The 14,763-nt window shown below is 38.0% G+C and overlaps 1 protein-coding gene across 6 annotated transcripts in view; it reads left to right on the top strand.

Moving 5' to 3' along the window:
- LOC114245449 (GTPase-activating Rap/Ran-GAP domain-like protein 3) overlaps positions 1-14,763 on the top strand; it is a 216,169-nt gene that overhangs the window by 187,762 nt on the left and 13,644 nt on the right. For all 6 annotated transcript variants that reach the window (XM_089732744.1, XM_028177615.2, XM_089732745.1 and 3 more), the window contains 8 exons: positions 5,740-5,832; positions 9,262-9,343; positions 10,427-10,533; positions 12,660-12,788; positions 13,324-13,450; positions 13,673-13,771; positions 13,930-14,033; positions 14,323-14,428. In XM_089732744.1, coding sequence (XP_089588870.1) covers positions 5,740-5,832; positions 9,262-9,343; positions 10,427-10,533; positions 12,660-12,788; positions 13,324-13,450; positions 13,673-13,771; positions 13,930-14,033; positions 14,323-14,428 — 847 coding nt within the window. The remainder of the gene's footprint in view (positions 1-5,739; positions 5,833-9,261; positions 9,344-10,426; positions 10,534-12,659; positions 12,789-13,323; positions 13,451-13,672; positions 13,772-13,929; positions 14,034-14,322; positions 14,429-14,763) is intronic.

The following is a 14,763-nucleotide window of genomic DNA, read 5'->3' as shown; positions in this document are numbered from 1 at the left end:
AATCAACTCTGGTACGGAAGTAGCCCTGACGTTCAATAATTCGATTCTCAAACGCTCATCTCCAATGCAACCAATCACAGCCTCAACCACGTCATCATCCGATAATTTATCCCTAGTGACACGTCTCCATAACATCAAGCCTGTGATAAGAACTATGTCCTTTGAATTATCGTAACTATGTTCCCGAAAACGGACTATATCACGAGAATACCTATTTTGAGTTTCAAAGGTTGTTATCATAAAATCACGCAATTCCTGCCACGTGGAGGTTAAGATGAGCCAGTTGTCAACCCACAACCTTGCACGACCTTTGTGCGAACTACTGACTTTCATTCTGACATCATAATCGCTCAGGTTGCAGGTTTCCATGGCCGTGGTCACATGTTTACACCACTCTCGCACCCCTATATTTGCGTCCGGATCGTATGATGGTAAAAACGCGTCACTGATTTTATCTTTTGTGTCCGGTATTGCTGTCATACGATCGTACATGTGCTTCATCATTTGCAACATTTGCGCCAAAAATTCCACTGGGACCCCGCTAACCGAAGCATCACTATGTTGATTGTTTGTAACAGAATGACGAGCAGATGTGGGTGATGATCCCACTTCTGATGACGAGGGGTTTGGTCCAGAGGAACTTTTAAAAGCAGTGACGTCAGCATTGCTAACTTCACTGCCTTCACTATTCAGCGCACTCATCGCAAACAATAAAACACAACCAGAAACACACTAAACAATTTATTTTACAAGACACCAGAGGGTTCTCAAAATAATAGTTTTATAATCACAATTATAATAAAACAATAGGTAGGTACTCACAAGATATAATACACCAGCTCACCACGTCTTCACCGCCCGGCGCTCGAACAAAAAGTGTTTTAACATTCGTCTATCGTAGTTTCGTGCGCCAGCGAAATTAAACACTAAAAGATGGCGTAGGGCGGCAAAACGTCAACGCACTATTTAAATTGCAACTTCTCTAAATGATTAATTTTAATTACAAAAATAATTCGTAAACTAATTAAACATTTCGAAAGTAATTATGAACAATTGAATTAATTTTTAAATCTTAAACAAAGTTGAAACATCCGGTCTACAAATGGCGACGAATGTTTCAACTGTTAAACAACTCAATAATTTCATCAATTCATTTTAGGTTTTATTCTAACGCAAAACACATTCCAAAAATCATAAAACTAATTAATAACTAAAAACAACCAATTTATTCGACACAATGATTGATTTCATAATCAGAACAATTACATTTGTTAATTATCATGGACTTGCGTCGACATGTATTTAATAAGTATATTTATTATATATACCCCAATACTGACTATCAAGAAGCACTTCACATCATGAAATGATCGATCAGTTGATAATATAGTGACTTTCCAAGAAATATTCTATTGTTTAAATGACAATAAATAATTAATTATTCTCATATGATTCACCTGTAAAGACGCTAACAGCGCTTTGTTATAGAAATGCTATGCATTATGACGCCTTGTGTCAATAACTATTCTATTGCTTAAAAGCACGTAATGATTTTTTTAATTCAGAAAGGAAGTTTCTTTTTAATACCGTGAACGAACTCACGACCCACCTGATGTTAAGTAGTTACCGGAGCCCATAGATAACTGCCGCCACCATGGGACCATTGAGACATGAATTCCAAGACTCAGTTCTATAGTGAAATTGCTGACCCGCCCTTCAACCCGGAACGTATTAAAGTTTCGCGGTGAGAGTGGGTCTCCCGGAAGTCATATTGCTCCGCCGATATATTAACCAGCTGCTGAACTCCTCACGGCGCAGCATCAGTCTGCCAGTCATTCGTAGCGACGGAAGCCGTACTAACTCAAGTTGACCAAAATTGAAAATAATCAAAACGATCCCCTTGGTCACTAAGGGAACTAGGACTGCGTCCAGACGAGGGCCCTGTCTGTTGCCATTTCGTTGCCGTCCGGTGCATTTTGGTCACGCTTACGCGAAGCTGAGAGGATGGAATGGGTGTGGTGCCTTGCCTATTTCATAGGCGAATCATTGATGCGTTCCGCTTTGAAAGGTGGGACAACTGTTTTACAATATAATTGACATTAACGCTTCATGTCTCAAGCTGTGTGGCGGCATTTACGTCGTGTTTCTGTGGGCTCTTGTACAACACCAAATAGGTCGTGTGCTCGTCTCGTATTTATTTGACCTCATAAAACTTTCTTCGTGTGTGACAATTCTGAACAAAAGTACCAGGATACGTATTCAATGAAACTGATGTCCATGTTGTTAAATCTTCTCCTTGCCCTTACCCCACTATGTGGCGTCGGCGCAGCATGTCCTCTTTTTCCATTCAGGCCTATCACACGCCATCCCTGCACTCACACTCTTTTCTCGCATATCCTCTTACACAAAGTCCATCCAAGTTTTGTTTAATGGTTAAAACAGTAAAGGTTAAAACAGTACAGTAATAATACAGGATCCCTGGTACACTTATCATCATTTATTACTAACAAGCTGAGTTTTCGTGAGTAGCTTCCTTTTGACTAGACGCCCAACTTTTTTCCTTACGTTGGTAAATGGTAGCTTACTAGGGGTAGCAAGGATAAAATATATTGATTTCTCGAATTTTTTAAATTTATTACTAACCGAATTTTTCTTTATTAATTATCGAGATAATTATCTAAATAACGTGAAAAAATATTTGTCCTACAAAATATAAGGTTTTGTTAGGGAGTCCCCCCTCTCCAACATGTATCACAAATGATGAAAATGAATAAATAATGAAAACTGTACTACTAGGAATTACTATTTTGAAAATAATGTTATTTTGAAAATCAATTGTCTTTTTACTTATAAACATCCAATTATTAACAAAATTTATCAGTTTTTGGGTGACATAGCTATAGACTGAAAGACGAAGGGACAAACGTGATGAAATTAATTCCGGTCCTGTAGTTTCGATACAAACTCGTGATTTAAATGAATCACGTGGCAAGTTTTAATGAAGAGAGTTAGCGCTTGTTTTATTTGTTAGTGTAAACAATAACAAAATATTTTCTGTTGAGTTAGAAACTTCCAGAACGTTGAGTTTCGATAAATAATTCAAATTTATTTCGATGGAATAACAGAAAATTTATAACGGATAAAAATGTTTTGTTATTAAATATTCTGTTACAATTTTTTTCGTGTCGTGCTATGTGATCGAACAGTTAAATAAGCATTAAAATACCCGCTAATCTATGCAACCGAGATTTAGACCTTTTTTTATTTATTTTTATTTATTTATTTATTATTTGTGGTCATAGGTTAACAAAGATTAATAAGTTAATATTAATAAATGTATCACTATGTCCTGCTAGTAAAGTGTACAAATATTAGGTGTAAGTATAATCTACATAAAAATAAAAAAAACTTAAATTATAATTATTGAACTCTATTCTACTTTATTATCTAAATTATCTAAAGTTATCGTCTAAATATTCTGACATACTATAGTAAGCCTTATCTAATAAAAATACTTGCAAATTTTGCTTAAAATCTTGTAAATCTATTGTCTTCAAAATTTTCATAGGTAGTTTATTAAATATTCTTGATGACATACTAAAAAAACTCTTGTCATAAAGGGCAGTTCTAGTTTCTAGTCCTTTGCCTCAAGGACTTGCAAGAACGCAAGCCGTTTGATATATACTGAAAACTGATGTTTCTAATCTACCCATTGAAACAGAACACATTGTTAATTTATTATTCTAAAAATTCTTAATGTCCTCATCTCACGACGCAATTCTCATATCAGCTTTATCTAGCTTAGACAGACAGACCGCTATTTGAAAATTGAAAACGCAACCTTTTTTTCATATTACAAATTTTCCGTATTTCTCCTTTGGCTAGGCAAGGAACGAACTTTCGCTTTTTATCCAGGATATCAGGGCCGAACCCAAAATCTTCACAAAACAGCAGAGTATATTTTTTCATTGCTTAAATGGGTGGACGAGCTCACAGCCCACCTGCTGTTACGTGGTCACTGGAGCCCATAGACATCTACAACGTAAATGTGCCACCCACCTTGAGATATAAGTTCTAAGGTCTCAGTATAGTTACAACGGCTGCCTCACCCTTAAAACCGAAACGCATTACCGTTTCACGGAGAAATAGGCAGGGCGGTGGTACCTTTTTTTTTTTTTTTTAACGCTGGGGAATCCATTTACGGATACCCGGTCGAGGGGGGTAACGGACCGGGTTATGTCGGACTCCGGCGCCTCCTGAGAGGAAGAAGGGGAGAAGAGAAGGACCGAGGTCCTTCACCTCCCCCAATTTCTCACAGGAGACTACGCCTTGAAAAAGGCGCGCGAAGCACTTGCCCCGCAGAACGACTACCGACTAAACCCCATCGAGCTCCACCACACCGACTACACGAAACTAACGGTACCGCGATTCGCGCCGAAAGTCTCGCCTTAGGCGGTACCCGTACTGATGTTAAGACGGGATTTCATCCCCGGGAAAATCCCGTAGAACCTCGTCTCGGGAGACACACCGTGAGCGGCGCACAGGAGCCACCTTGCACCGCTTCACCACCGGACCAACAGTCGAGTGCCGGGCGCCCCCGCACCCGGCACTCGATAGTCCCTACGAGGGCTGAGCGGCGGCCTCTCGCACGCGCCGTCCACCCCGCCTTCTGCGCTGAGGAGCCGAAGAGGGATCCCATTCCCTTTCGCGCTCCTCAGCCTCACGAAGCGCCATGACCAAGTCACAAAACCCAGCCATGGCCTCCCACGAACTCCGGTCCTCTACCATACGGGCGACGATAGCCCTCAAAGAGAGGTCCTGCCCCAACACCGCGACGAGGTTTCGCCGCGGGTGCTCCCACCGTGGGCACGCTTCTAGCGCGTGCTGGGCGTCATCGTTCGGGTGCCCGCACTGGTGGCAGCCCGGATGTGGCTCCCTTCCGCAGACTCTCCACAGATACCTCCCGAAGCATCCATGCCCCGAAAGGACCTGGGTGAGGCGAAAGGAGAGCTCACCGTGTCGCCGGTCCGACCATGCCTCCAGCACAGGCACCAGTGCCTCGAGCGTGCGCTGACGAGTGGCCGAAGTTCGGCCGAGCTCCTCCAGCAAGCGCTCTCTCCATTTGGCATACGCCAGACCACGCGCAGCACGCCTCCATCGATCGACAACCGACGGGCCGGGTGTCCGTTCCCGAGTCGAGGACTGTGTTCTCCGTCGGTATGTCGCGGCCAAGATTTCGGCCTCGAGGTCCCACGGTAAGGATCCGGCGAGGGCACAGGCCACATCCTGAGAGATGGTACGGTACCCCCTGATGACCCTCACCGCGAGCGCCCGCTGAGCTCTGAGCAGCAGAGCAGGGCGGTGGTACCTACCCGTGCGGAGGTCCTACCCCCAGTAATTACGCAAATTATAATTTTGCGGGTTTTGATTTTTATTACACGATGTTATTCCTTCACCGTGGAAGTCAATCGTGAACATTTGTTAAGTACGTATTTCATTACAAAAATTAGTACCCGCCTGCGGGATTCGAACATCGTTGCATTGCTCGACGAATGCACCGGTAATCATATCCTTTAACCTAGGACGACTAATTCGATTTAAATATTTCGATTTAATAAGCTCGAAATGTAAAATATGTGAAGTGACTGCTATGGTGCATTTGCGATATTTATTGGGTTACAATCTGCTACCTGCCTTAAAACAAAAAAAATCCGAGTGATCATAAACTTTTCTTTTCAGTTATCAGGCACAAGCGACGGTGGTGGCGCTTTGGATGCAGTGGTGCGCCGTTACCGGCTCGAAAACGGAAACTCTCTCGGCGAAAAGGATGAAGTAGGCATCTAATCAACATATTATTTATTTAATATTTTTCTGTTCACAAACCTAGAGATGCGTGCCCGAAGCTCGTAATTAATAATCAAAGCGATCCAATGTTTTTTTTATTGCTTAGATGGGTGGACGAGCTCACAGCCCACCTGCTCTTAAGTGGTTACTGGAGCCCATAGACATCTACAACTTAAATGCGCCACCCATCTTGAGATATAAGTTCTAAGGTCTCAAGTGTAGTTACAACGACTGCCCCACCCTTCAAACCGAAACGCATTACTGCTTCACGGCAGAAATAGGCAGGGTGGTGGTACCTACCCGCGCGGACTCTCAATAAGTCCTACCATCAAATAATAAAATACTTAAAATGTTTGCTGTTGCAGAAAACTTCTTCAGTGGTTCATTACTAATCGTGTATTGCACATCTTTAATAAGAAATTTAACACTATTCAAAATATATATCGTTTAAAAGTGAATTAGTAATAAACGGTTAAATAAAAATAAAGATCAATAAAAACTAAATAATGATAAAGTAAGCACTATTATTTAATATCTCTGAATTCGTTGTATGTTAATATATTTCAGATTTCAACCTAAACTATGTTATCGAGTTGGTTAAGTGACCAAAAAAAAGACATGTGGCACTCGGGGACTGCCGCGGTAAAGCTATTGCAAAGCATTTTTTATCAACTTATGCAATTACAATTAGACAATAATAATTTAATATTAAAACAATAATAAAAATAAGACCACGCTATATTTATAAACATTAACAAAAGCAAAACTTTAACTGTCCCCTTCACATTCATAAGCTAGACCGCGTGAGAGAGAGATGGGCAGACTTTTCATGATGCTCATGCAATGCGACGTCACGCCGCGCGCTTATTCACAAACACTACACCAGCGCAACGTGTGAATGTGATGAACGCGAGCTACATAGTAGGCGTAGTGGGGTTTCAGGTTATTTTCGTTACGGAATTTCTTAATTCAGTCGCCGCGCTCAAGGCCCGCGATAGAAGCTATGCAATAGCTTAAAAACTAGATTTGATTCACAACATATCAAACTGTCCAATTACTTGTGTCTATCGTATTCCAAAATTGGCCTTCAATTGATATGTTACATCACTAGACAACTGTTTTAGCGATCTGTTTATTTAACCGTTTCGCATACATTACTGGCTACGAGCTTACTGGCTCTTATCAGTCTTGATGATTCATACTATGATCAAAGGTTACACTTAACATGTCGAGTACCAAATTAAAGTTGCTAAATAGGTGCAATTTCTGGGAGCAGCCTTGTGGTTGTCAATGTCTTTTTTTCATAAACACCATTAGTCTTTACAGAAAATGTTTTCATACCAATTTTATACCAGAATTAAACAGTACTGTATTGTTAAAGAAATCGATTTAGTGTTAGTCTTTAAATGTATTTTTATTACAACAATTGGATTATCCGAGCCTAATTAATTGGGCCAAAGATTCATGGTTCATAGTACGTTCATGTTTCAAATAAAATATGTAGATCGATAAAAAACAAAATTTATTCCAATTCGATGCGGGCATCAGTCGATGTTACATTTCGTTTGTCTATATGTAAATTTACATTATCGTCACACTTCAAATAAATATTTTTGCTGTTGTACACTTGTTAATGTAATAAAGTCATAAAACATAACAAGCAGCCCTTTTTGTAATTTGATAATTAGCCCATGACCGGCCTTAAAATATTTCACTTAGGTATTTCTGAAAGTATTTTTGTAATATATTTGTAATACATATATAATTATTTTGAATAACAAATGTTTTATATAAGATTAAAAGACATCATTACATAATAAATAATATAGATAAATAATATAATTTAGGTAATAAATAATATAGACTTTGTCTTTTGTTTTTCGCTAAAATTAATTCACTTTAGTAGCAATGGCACTAGCATACATGACAAAATGGTCCGTCCCCACCTTAACTATCCACTAATTGCCTTCATAAATCAACTCTTGTCAGTAAATGTAATTTACTCAACTATACTACAACACTAGTAGAACGTGCCGTGAAGGATTAACGGCTTTAGAAAAACTGAAGCCGAACAGATGCCGAATCTAATTCATCAGCTACAAGAAATATTGGACGTTTCGAGAAAAGAAAAATGTTTCATGCGATTATGTCTGAGTTTCCTTTCGACAGTTTTCCGAAAGAAATTAAAAAGAAAAGGTACCTAAACATTGAAAAGGTCACCTCGAACAATTTTAAATTATAGAGGGGAGTTCGCCAGGGTTGCTTTATCTCTCCCATCTTGTTGAATATCTACAGAAAACATGTCATGCAGAAAACTCTTAATGATCGGGAAATGTTAGGGCTGGTGGGTACAAAGAACCGAGCCTTCGTTACCTACGCAAAGACACCACACTGCTTGCTTCATCGTAGGCAGAGATGAAGGGACTGTTGAAGAAGTTTCTAGAAATCATCTGCCAACTAATGGGTCTTATTATCAATTGCAGTAAGACTCAAATAATAACAGTTGATCATTTTTCCACAGCTGTGCTCCCTAAATTCGATCTTGGAATCGTAATAACTCAGCTAAGAAGGATATAGAGTAATCCAAGCATCACGATACACACCCGCAACTATAACAGTATAACGATGCATAATTACATTACATTGCATTACATAATATGCATTTGCATGTTTGCGGAGGCGCGTACGGACGATTTCCATGCCATAAAAAGAAAGCGATGCGCATCCTTGCTCTGCAGGGTAGGGGCTAGCTCCAACAGCGTCCTGACCATAATATTTTCGAGATTAGATGGACCTTTTCTCAATCATTGTAGACAGGTCCACAAAAATTGCTCGTATTGGCCAACTATTGCAATTGTATAGTTATGTTGTTCTTTTGTTTTGTTACTATGTCCTTATTTACATTTATAAGAAATCAATGTTACTAACATTAATATGGATTAATATTATCTGACATAAATTCATTTAATAATAATAAGAGCACGTTTACAACAACGTTTACAACAAGCCCTAAAAACTTCCCAATCTAAAGTAGTTAAACTTTTACACTTCACACTTTACGTCTGATAGTAACCAGCAACGCCACTATTTAGTTCATTACTTTCGACGTTGTAACAAAATATGATTAGGTTAATCTTTTTAGGAAATCAATACTTTAAATTATCATTATTATTATTTCTTTATTTTAATTATATGATAATAATAAATAATCAGCGGCAATCTATTTTTATATAGTATTTTTAAAAGATTATATTTTTAATATCTTTTAAAAAAAATATTGTGTAATTAATAAGATTTTAAATAAATATAAATAATAATAATAAATAATACTAATTATTATTTAATTATCATTAATTACTACACAAATTATATTCATGGTAAACATGAAAATATTTCGAACGTTTCTTTTCTTTGCAGTTGTTCGGACCGCCCAGCGCGCCCGTCCTTGAGAACCCTGAGTTCCAAACAAGATGGTACTTCAAATACTTTCTTGGTAAAAGTGAGTATTATCTAGTGTCCTTTACCTCACAAACTGTGATCACGCCCGCGTACCAAACGTAACCTATTTACTACAAAAGAGTTTAATGTTATTGCTAAGAATTGAAAAAAAACTACCATTTTTTTTCGCAAGCGAAATCTTGTAATCATCTATTTATGTGTTCATGTTTCGCATATTGAATTTTAGTTTCCAGAAATTTTCATTAGCATTTTTTTTATTATACGTTCTAAAGCCTTATTCAATAAATATCTATTGACTATTCTGTAAGAATAAGAAGAAAACCGTAGAGTTCCAATTTCCTTTCCCTTTACCATATGAAAATTGTATTTGGAACACCGAAAGCTTGAAGCAAGAACGTGTTTATTCACTGAGGTGTGTAGACGGAGTTTATACCGATAACTAGTTTTATTAATGGGAAATCGTTTGTCATGTCGTTTCTGCGAAACGTAAGAATTCCTGAACGTAACAATCTGCTAGTCTTTGAACTAGTATGGTTTGTTGAAGACGATGACCCGTTTTCATTTTTTAATGCACCTTTCTCAATCATCAATAACAATAGACCTGAATGTCAATATCGGACCGCTTAAGTTTATAGAGCTTAAACTATTTCACTCAACGATATTTTCGAAGCGACAAGTGAAAAAAAAACTTATTAATCTCGCAAAGTCTGACCTGACCGATCGTGAACAATAAATAACAAGTTCCGAGAACTGTCAAAACTGAACAAATAAGTTTTCTTTCTATTTAGTTTATACATCTTTAGGTAGAAATGGAATTAATACGTCTATAACGACTATAAGAACGAGTATATTTGTTCCCAATTTGAGGTATATTGGACTGTTATATTTATGTCTGAATTGTCCACTATAAAGCGGTAGTCATGTTAAAAGCTACAATTTTGCAAAGATAAATACTAAAGATAAAACACTTGATATTTATTAATGATTCCGCATATGTCTCTTCGAATAGCTTTAACTTGACAATTTTTCACTTTGTCACAGTATTACTAATATATTATAATAAGCATTTTGTTAAAAGCATATCAGTATTGCTACAGACAATCGTTTTTGACTTTGCCAACAGTGCATCAGAATTACATCGGTGTCGATGGAGCGAGGGAGCCATATCTTCTCAGCGTTGTTCAGGAAGGGGGAGCAGGACTACTACGTGCCATACTTTTTAACAAAATGGTGAACATGTTTCTAAATTTTTTTTTCATTTTATAAACATATTAATATGATATTTTAAGCTAGAATGAGAAATTGCACAATATCTAATTCCACACTTTCATGAGTTCCTTCCTCTAAATTTATCTCATGTTGATTGTTTTTACGACCTGTTGTTTTTTTTTTGGAATACCGACTATCAATCACGTAAACTATAAAACGTTGATCACGAACAAGCTAGAAATTAATAATACCAATTTATAAGGTAAACTCAAGACTTTAATGGTAATCTTACGAGATCTCCTCTCCGTGACGAAACATTGATCCCCAGGCTCAGTAGTCAAATCGATTCTTTAAACTTATACTGACAGCAATTTATAACAAAAGTCTGAAGTCGTAGCCAATGGGTATTAAATGATTAAAATAATTCAACGGTGTAGTCTAACGTTTATAAGATCAATAACAAAAAGTTAGTTATTCGTGCAAATTTAATTCAAAGTATGCTCCATCAGAAACGATACGCTCATGCCAACAAATAATCCAGTCATCAAAACATTTTTTAACGCTTTTTACGGAGTTGACTTCTCACCGCAAATCGCCCTTATGTCTTCTACGAATGAAAAACGGATACCACGAAGTGGTAATGTGAGTGTAGGAAAAATAAAGAAGTCCGGTTGCAGCCATATTGGGAAATAAGGTTTGTTACTCGATAGAATTTTGGTGATGTTTTGGAGTAAAATCAGGTGTTTTGGTACTAGCCGAGCGGCAACATATTTTATACCCAAGTGATTATTTAAAATTTTACGATCGACCTATGAGACATATAGTTTGGCGGCTATCTTTCTCAAACTTGAAGGACCGTCAGTCATTATTTCCTTTACTTTTGCAATGATAACTTCAGTTGCAGACGTTCACAGCATACCAGAGCGAGGCAAAACTTTCAATATATATCGACCGATTTTGAACGCATTGTACCACCACTCATAAACACGTAAATTCGTTTCACTGTAAGCCTTCTGTAACATTTTCAATGATTGACCAGAAAATTCCATTGGCGATGCAAAATTTAAGACAAACTTTTTGTTCCATTTTTTCTGTTTGGTATGAAATTCACAACGCACACTAGACATGATATAACTAAAAAAAATCACATTGTTACCTAATGTAAACGGAAACTCAAACTCCGCGCCAAAATGGAAAACAGTTGTGCTAACCTAACAACAACAAAAAAAACAAAAATTTGAATTTGGAACAAATCACCAATTCCCGATACGTACTTTTTTGACTAAATGTATTTTGTTTTATCTGATGAAAGACGGAGGTCACCGTCGCTTAATAGCAATGACACAGCCTCAGCGAGACAGCGGCGCACCATCTTTTTAGAAGTATTGTAAACACGTCTACGGATGGATATGTACTATTTTTATGAAATCGTCATGGCCTAAAGAATAAGACATCCGGTGCATACTTGTTGGGCGATGCACCGGTGTTCGAATCTCAGGCGGGTACCAATTTTTCTAATGAAATACGTACTCAACAAATGATCACGATTGACTTCGACGGTCAAGGAATAACATCGTGTAATAAAAATCAAACCCGCAAAATTATAATTTGCGTAATTACTGGTGGTAGGACCTCTTGTGAGTCCGCGCGGGTAGGTACCACCGCCCTGCCTATTTCTGCCGTGAAGCAGTAATGCGTTCCGGTTTGAAGGGTGGGGCAGCCGTTGTAACTATACTTGAGACTTTAGAACTTATATCTCAAGGTGGGTGGCGCATTTGCGTTGTTGACGTCTATGGGCTCCAGTAACCACTTAACACCAGGTGGGCTGTGAGCTCTTCAACCCATCTAAGCAATAAAAAAAAAACTTGGAAAATCTATGTACGTAAACGAATGGAATTATGTTATCGAATTTTTCGTCGCGACATTTAATTTTATAAGATGTCAAATAAATACGGTTTCCCCGATAATGTTGATATTCGATTAAAACGTCGCAAATGTAAATCTCCGAATATCTAAATATTTCATTCTTAGACACTTTTTATCGGTTCTAGGAATCCTGAGTTATTTCGAATCGTATTTCATTACTCACGTATCGTCTGGCTTGCGCCGTTTTTACGATATTCTTTATCGCTTCGTAATGTTTTCAGGGCGCACACAAAATATATTTACCACCGAGTGCCTGGAGTGGAAGCGGCGGTCAAGCAACAAGGCCGACGGTAAAACAAATACTAGCCCAGTTTCCAGCTATGGAGAAAGTAGACAAAGTACCGAGAGAGGTAATCTTTTTAAGCCGCAAATTACACAATGTTTTTTTATTTTATTGCTTAGATGGGTGGACGTGCTCACAGCCCACCTGGTGTTAAGTGGTCACTGGCGCCCATAGACATCTACAACGTAAATGCGCCACACATCTTGAGATATAAGTTCTAAGATCTCAGTATAGTTACAACGGCTGCTCCACCCTTCAAACCGAAACGCATTACTGCTTCACGGCAGAAATAGGCAGGGCGGTGGTACCTATCCACGTGGACTCACAAGAGGTCCTACCACCAGTAATTATGCTAATTATAATTTTGCGGTTTTCATTTTTATTACACGATGTTGTTCCTTCATCGTGGAAGTCAATCGTGAACATTTGTTGAGTACGTAATTCATTACAAAAATTGGTAACCGCCTGGGATTCGAACACCGGTGCATCGCTCAACACGAATGCACCGGAAGTCTTATCCCTTAGGCCACGACGACTTCTAAAATCATCATCATTTGCAATCATTTGTCGTTCAATATTTACGCACATGTATTTTCTATCAGATCACATGCGCCGAAATTCAGAAAGACGTTCTGCTGCTCGAAGAGCAAGAAGGCTCTGTGAACTTTAAAATAGGCGTGATGCTAATGAGTCCAGGTCAGAAAACTGACGACGAGATGCTTTCGAACGGTTAGTAGAATTGACAATTTTTTTTTATTGCCCTTGCAGGTAGACGATCATACGGCCCACCTGATGGTGAGTAGTTACCGTTGCCCATGGACTTCAGCAATGCCAGGGACAGAGCCAAGCCGGTGCCTACCCCAAATGTAATATGACATTCAGCCAAATGTAAACTAAAAACAAAAAGAATAATTTTATGAAGGGTCATTTAAATTTCTCGGAATCTTTCAGAAAAGGGCGACGAGAAATGGGAACGATTTATTTCACTTTTGGGTGATAAAATTCGATTACGAGGATGGAACCGTTTCCGAGGCGGCCTCGACGTTAAAGGTAACATCCCTCAGTAAGGTATTTATCGGGTCAGTAAAGTATTTAAATTTCAACATTTTTTTTCATCGTAAACAGAAAATGTTTTTGTATTTCATTACCTGTACGTTCGCTATCAAGAATATCTCATGTCAAAGCTAAATTGCGTTTTAATGACTCAGGTGATATGACTGGCAGCCATTCCATTTACACGATGCATCAAGGACACGAAATTATGTTTCACGTCTCAACGATGTTACCGTTTTCAAAGGATAACAAACAGCAGGTGAGATCAATACTCGACGAGAAAATGAGTACTTTAAATTCTACCGCAATTTTTCGTTTAGCAGATTTTGAAGAAACTTCATCCATTTAACTTCGAATTCAGGATAAAAAAAGATTACGTGGAAAAAAGTTTGGACGAAAAAAAAACTAACAATATAATATCGATTCTTGGATGAAATCTTAATCTACGTATTACTTGTAAGCGATTTTGCGCTACTCTGAAAGCTCATTTCAATATTTGTCGAAGGTTCGAGTAGAATGATGTTGATCCAAGGAGGTTTTTTTTGCAGTTGGAAAGAAAACGGCATATTGGTAATGATATCGTGAATATAATTTTCTCGGATGACTCCGTCCACAATACCTTCAACCCGCAGTGCGTTAAAAGCCATTTCACGCGTATCCTTTAAAATAGTCTCTGAAAAGAGCATTAAATAATTTATTAACGTGATTTAGATTAAGATAATTTAGATAGTGTAAGATTAACGTGACAGTCTGTATGTAAACTAAAATATGTATTGACTCACGGCTTTTATACAAATAGAGATAGACAGACGAGCTAAAATTCTCTCTGTAAAGGACTTTCACAAATATTTTTTTACTATCGTAATAATATATTGTGATCATCAACAATATATATTTTACTTGATGCATGTGTAATTTTTCTACTTCGTGTAAAATAATTAAGAAGGTAGCTCTCAAGCACACGTCCAATAAATGACCCTACGCCTCGT

The sequence above is a fragment of the Bombyx mandarina genome, chromosome 15 (assembly GCF_030267445.1).
Source record: "Bombyx mandarina strain Sakado chromosome 15, ASM3026744v2".
Taxonomy (NCBI): domain Eukaryota; kingdom Metazoa; phylum Arthropoda; class Insecta; order Lepidoptera; family Bombycidae; genus Bombyx; species Bombyx mandarina.
This window is presented reverse-complemented; position numbering and strand designations above follow the sequence as displayed.